Below are 6,347 nucleotides of genomic sequence, written 5' to 3' on the forward strand. Positions count from 1 at the left end.
ACATTCTGTTTTCCATTTGGCCATCGAAGTCGGTATTCTTATATAACCGTTGATTCACAATCTTAAATGAATCGCCACGCCGGTACATCTAAACCACATTTTTCACTGCTTGAATATCGATATTAAAGTCCTTGACATCAGGTATTAAAACTATTGTTCAGGTAGTAAAGCTCTCAACTGAAATTGGTCGAGTACCTCCGGAGATAATCTTTGCCCCAAATCATCGATAACGGAATCTAATAGGGGTATGTAAATTTATTTCCGAAAGTACTCTTCTACCGATTTTGCAAGGATTTGTTTTAACTTTTGGAATCTACAGGCTTAGAAACGAATTTTTAAGCAAAAAAATGTTCCCCCCAAAAATTATCTGATGGGATAAGTTTGAAAAGGGGAACAATAGACTATTTGTAGCAATTTATAAATGTTTTTAAATTTTATGAAATCATAAGTCTTTTTAGTTGATAGGCATGCCCATCATATGGGTGGATCCGCCACTGAGACCAGTCACTAATAAAATTTAAAATAATTGGAGTTTTAACTTCCTTATACCTACACAAAAATAATGAAATTTTAATGAAAACTTAAAATTTACGAAGAAAAAATATTATTTAGGTACTTAAGCTACTGAAAGCTAAAAGACAATTTTGGCACCATACCAAAGTTTTTTTATCATCAAAATCAGTAATTTTTCTTCATTCAAAGTACATTTTGTCATGGAGTCACACAAATGCATAATTTTAACGAAAACTATTCTGAACACGATTTATATTCATTGGAGGAGAGAGATGGGTTTTACTAACGCGATTATAAAAAATATTTTAAAATTCTCAGTAGTTTATTTTTAACGAAATTTGATAATATTTTATCATGTCGACATTTGTAAGACTTTAAGTGTTTAAATCGAATATTTACAATTGTGTCCTTATGGTTGTATTATTTATGAATCTATCTCAACGTTATTTAAAAGGGTTCCATTTTTGCCATTTGCAAACAAAGTCGCCTAAAAAGTTCTTATCTATTTGCAAAAAAAGCTCGAGCATTCCAGCGATGTTTCACGGATACCATACCATAAAATTGTTTGGGGGCGTTATAAATTTTAATCTATATCTGAATCTGTTTTCGCTTTGAATCTTAAAATGTCAAACTATTGTATACATATTCTTATTTGTGATTAATTAGAATCAATACAGAAATCTGCAAAAAAAAATCATTGTTAATTTGATAATTATATTCAATTTTAGGTGCATATGAAGTATAGTTAATTGTAAAGTAATAATTATTATATTGAGTAAGAATAATCAATCAATAAAAATCATATTTGAATAAACTAATTATAATCTACGAATCGGTTAAAATTAATAATCAAATTTCAATGTCATATAGATTTGACAAAATATTCTCCGCCTCGGGTTTTTAAATTATAACAACTACTGTTTTTTTTTTGTCTTAAAACTTGATTTGTATGCTATGATACCAATATAGTCAGCAATGTATAGGCGTTGTACTAAACCAATAAAGGTAATAATTACATTATTGTAACATTCAAAGTAGTAATATGTCTCCAACTAGTGACGTCATCGTACAAATGGTAGTGATCGTAAAGAGCAAGGTTAACTCGAAGAAGCGGATATTATTTTTTAAAATGATTTAAAATATGTTTGAATAAAAATTGTAACACAGAAATTCCGCATAACTAAAAAACCTCCATTTCATATAAATACTCTAGTGAAATTAGTTAAAGGCATCAGTCTCTTGTGCATTTTTGCAAAGAATACATTAGTTTTTGTTACAACACAGACCTAAACGAAACACAATTCAAAATGTTCAAATTGGTGGTGTTGTCTGCTCTTTTCGCCGTCTCAATGGCCGCTCCATCTGGAATACACGCCGTAGCACCAGTAGCTTACAGTGTTGCTGCCCCAGCCGTAGCTGTACCAACCGCTGTCAGTCATCAATCACGAGTTGATGTACACAGCAGCCCAGTTGTTGCTACCACATACACCGCTCAAGCTCCAGTCGCCGTAGCTGCTGCTCCAGTAGCTGTTGCTGCCCCAGCTGTAGTAGAAGCTCGTTATGCTCCAGCAGCCGTAGCCGTACCAACCGCTGTCAGTCACCAATCACGAGTTGATGTACACAGCAGCCCAGTTGTTGCTACCACATACACCGCTCAAGCTCCAGTCGCCGTAGCTGCTGCTCCAGTTGCTGTTGCTGCCCCAGCTGTAGTAGAAGCCCGTTATGCCGCCCCAGCTGTAGCCGTACCAACTGCTGTCAGTCACCAATCACGAGTTGATGTCCACAGCAAACCAGTTGTTGCTACCACATACTCCGCTCATGTTCCAGCTGTAGCCACATATGCCGCTCATGTTCCAGCTGCCTATGCCTCATACGCTGCTCATGTTCCAGCTGCCTATGCCTCATACGCTGCTCATGTACCAGCTGCCTACGCCTCAGTATGGTAATTGATGGTTATTGAGAATAGTGAATCTAGCAAAACTAAATAATTCTTGACTGATGTTTTTATTTTTATTTTTTATTTTATTTTTATTTTTCTGAAATATTTATTTTCTAATTTCCAAACCTCTTTTCTATGATTGTTGAAAATAAATAAACTCAATACATTTTCATAAATATTTTTTTATTTTAAAACTTTTGTTGAATTTCAGAACAAATTTTGAAATATTATTCTTGTACAATTAATTCAGTTTGATAAGTTAAGTGGGGTCGAATTATATGTCCGTTATCCAATTAAAATATATCTTTTTTTTTAAAAAGTTTCCTTAATAAATAAAGGATATTTTTACCATGAAATATTAAAAATTTTGAGAATATATGAATCGTACTCCACGGTGCCCTTTTGATTACATATACTATGTTACGAGTAACCAAAACTCAATAATTCAAGACTAAGTAAAATATTTGAAGACACATTTTTGAAGTTATCTATTACTTCCTAATAAGGTAAGTATTGTTAAGCTATCCATTATTACGGCTTTTCTATTACTAGCATCAATTCAGTTTAAGTAATTCGTTCAAAGCTCTCTGTTGCGTATCCGTTATCACGGCTCATTCGGTTTGACTTTCAATTTAATATAGCTGATAAATCCTTTCCATTTTGATTTACAATACAAACGGTAAGCTTTTCCGATCTGAAATTGCTCAAATAACTTCTTAACTATCATGCACATCTGACGGGAACAAAAATATGTTAAATTTTCCAATTTCGTTACAAAATAAGTACAAACCCAATAAAATTAAAAGATATAACTTAGAATTCCAAGACCTCAATCCATACTACAAGCGGATGCAAAAAGGTCTGTAATAAAAACACATCAAAAGCATGAAAAACTTTAAAATTGTTTAAATAAATTACATTAATTTTTACTGATTACCTTTTTAACTACCTTAAACTACTAAAGGAAACATTCAAGAAAATTGTCTTAATCCATATTGTAAATTGGTAGATTGTGATTTCCTTTCGTTTATGACGCTTACCCTCCGCACGCTTTTGTTAAGTCAATAAAACACCAGTTAAGTTTTCGCCTTTTCATTGCTAAAGATTTTTTCATAAGAATAAATTTAAATGCTTTCGAAAAATTCAAATCTACCACACACTTCTTATATTGTAGACTACACTTTCGAGAAAGTTTGAAAAACCGTCCCAATCCTCAAGATTCGTGGTGTTAATTTTTACAAATCAGGGTTAAGCATGACTTAAAATTTGTGGGATGATAGTGGGAAAAAATGTTATTTTTTGAATCATACATCCGTTGGAAAACTCTCATCGAATTTGCGTTTGAAATGATATTTCCTCTATATTACTATGTGTTCCATAACGCACTTTAAAAAAAACGAGAAGTATCGTGGGACACCCGATAGGAAACATATTCCTATCGTACCATGGTACATTATAAATGTAGCGCTTACTTTTTTTATTTACAAAAATTTAAAATTGAAGGTATTAATTTTAGAAATCAAATACTTATTTGAATTTAATTTTAAACCTACTTTTAGTTTTTATTGCAGTATGAATTAATTGCAAAATTACTTTAAAAAAGACATACTTTTAGTTATCAACCCAATATGTGCGTACCTTCATTTGGCTTGATCAAGATATTTATTATGACATAACATAAAATTTTCATAGTACTTACTTTAAATAATCTCTATTACCTATGACTTTTGATAACTTTCACAACTCAATTTTTTTAAATGATAAAATTCAAAATTTTTCAAAAAATACAAATAGACAATTATAATAATGTTTTTGAATTTTCTTAAAATTCATGCAAGCTGAATCGATTGAAAAAGTTTTAGTTTTCTAGGTAACCTAGATTAAATCAATCGATATTTGGTGCCTTTTTTTATTTCTGGTTTTTACTCCCAACCAGCAAACAAATCAGAACGTTAACGCACGATAAAGAACAAAGTTCCAATAATTAAAACAATAACAAATTTTCCATAAAAAATAAATAAAAGATCAACATAAATTAATTTCAAAAAAATTTTCTTTACATTCATTTTTTGCTAGTCATGTTTGCCAGCAATTTAATTATTGTGAGAACGTAATTAACAATTTTCTTTTTTACAGTTATATCTCACAAGGACATTTTAATAATTCACAGTGTTTAATAATATTATAAAAATTTAAAGAAACCCCTGGCATAAAATCAGATCTGATCGATGTACATTCTAGATGAATCATTTTAGATTAAAAAAAGTGTAAAATGAGGAATTTTTTTGTGTCTCAACCTATTGGGCCAATATTTATCCTCTACTTGTCCAAAACAGCAATATTCTGCAAATATTCAATAAAATCGAACAAAAAAACCAAAAAAGTATACTCGGGAATTTTTAAGGTCTCTGATTTCGAAAACTTTTTTTGGGGGAATATATGCACATTCTAACTTGGGATTCGTGATCAGATCCCAAAAAGCGCCGAGTATACTTTTTTGGCCTATTTTGTTGTGTATTTACAGAACTATTTTGGACCAGCGGGGCGAATTACTTCAGAAGGGAAGGTGTTTATCGAAATTCCGACTAAGAATAGTGTTCAGCGACTCCAAAAATCCCTTTTCTTGAATATTTTCAAAGTTTTTTTGGCCTATTTGGCCCACAGCAATGGCCAAAGTTTTTAGCGCCACCAAGTGAGATGTAGATTTTGATTTATTTAAAAATTCTATCACAAAAAAATTCCCTTGGAAATACTAAAATGGCCCTGACTATTCTCATGTAACATGATATTCACCACTATTCACAGAATACATAATTGCGAGACAATTTCGTGAACTGTGTCCGATAATGACAGCACTATACGTCAACCCGCTTGTTGACATATCGCTGATTTGTATGTAACAGATTCATTTGATTTTGAAGACGCTTTGTGCTTACGTCGCCCTTCTCAAATGGTATTAGAAGAATATGCTCTCAACTTCTGTTTTGCTAAAAAGCATGATTGTTTGATATTTAAGTATATTACATAACTTATTGATTTATAATTCATATAAAATAGATTTTCATAAAAATATGATTTTAATTTATGGTGAAATAGGTCACAAAAGAAAGAAATATAATTTCACTAGATTATAATAATGTTTTTGTTCCATTATAAGAGCTGATCAACCTTGATATGATTACTTGATTTGTATTATTATTGAAAATATGTGACAGTATGAAAAACAAAATTACAAAAATATAATAAAAATTTATAAACAGTAATCAATCAATTATATGTCATTAATAGATTAAATTATTATAATAAAAGTGTGAAATTAGCTTATAATAAAGGCATCTAATAAAAATAAATATTTACTATAGTTTTCATGCCTTTAATTATTTAATTTTTAATACCACCTCTTTAAAAAAACCTTTGTCTTCAATCTATTATTATACAATGTATGTACGAAATATATCAATAGTACCTATATTAAGTTTAATCCCACAATTGTAAAGTTTAAAAATATTGATACAACGAACAAAATTTTGGAATAGGTGTTCATAGAATTACCTATTTAGTCCGGTTGTCTGTCCGTCTGCCCGTAAGCACGATAACTTAAAAATGAAAAGAGATATCAAGCTGAAATTTTATAGCGTGCTTATGACGTAAAAAGTGTGGCCGAGGTCGTAAATGAGCAACATAGGTCAAATGAGCTTGGGTCCGTAGGACCCATCTTGTAAGCCGTTAGAGACAGAACAAAAGTTTAAATATAAAAAATGTTTCTTATCAAAAACTTTTGTTTGAAACATTTTTTTGTAAACATCACTGTTTACCCACGAGGGCGCAAATTAGATGCAATAGTGGCTATTTAAGAGTGGATTTCTTTCTTTACTTACGTGACGTAAAAAAAAAC

The 6,347-nt window shown here is 30.9% G+C and overlaps 1 protein-coding gene across 1 annotated transcript; it reads left to right on the top strand.

Moving 5' to 3' along the window:
* The first annotated feature begins 1,722 nt into the window (after nucleotides 1-1,722).
* On the top strand, nucleotides 1,723-2,628 carry LOC123299364 (cuticle protein 38-like). Its single transcript, XM_044881743.1, has one exon. It carries the CDS (start codon nucleotides 1,821-1,823, stop codon nucleotides 2,457-2,459), a length of 639 nt encoding a protein of 212 aa, XP_044737678.1. The 5' UTR covers nucleotides 1,723-1,820; the 3' UTR covers nucleotides 2,460-2,628.
* The last annotated feature ends 3,719 nt before the right edge of the window (nucleotides 2,629-6,347 follow it).

The sequence above is a fragment of the Chrysoperla carnea genome, chromosome 4 (genome assembly GCF_905475395.1).
Source record: "Chrysoperla carnea chromosome 4, inChrCarn1.1, whole genome shotgun sequence".
Taxonomy (NCBI): domain Eukaryota; kingdom Metazoa; phylum Arthropoda; class Insecta; order Neuroptera; family Chrysopidae; genus Chrysoperla; species Chrysoperla carnea.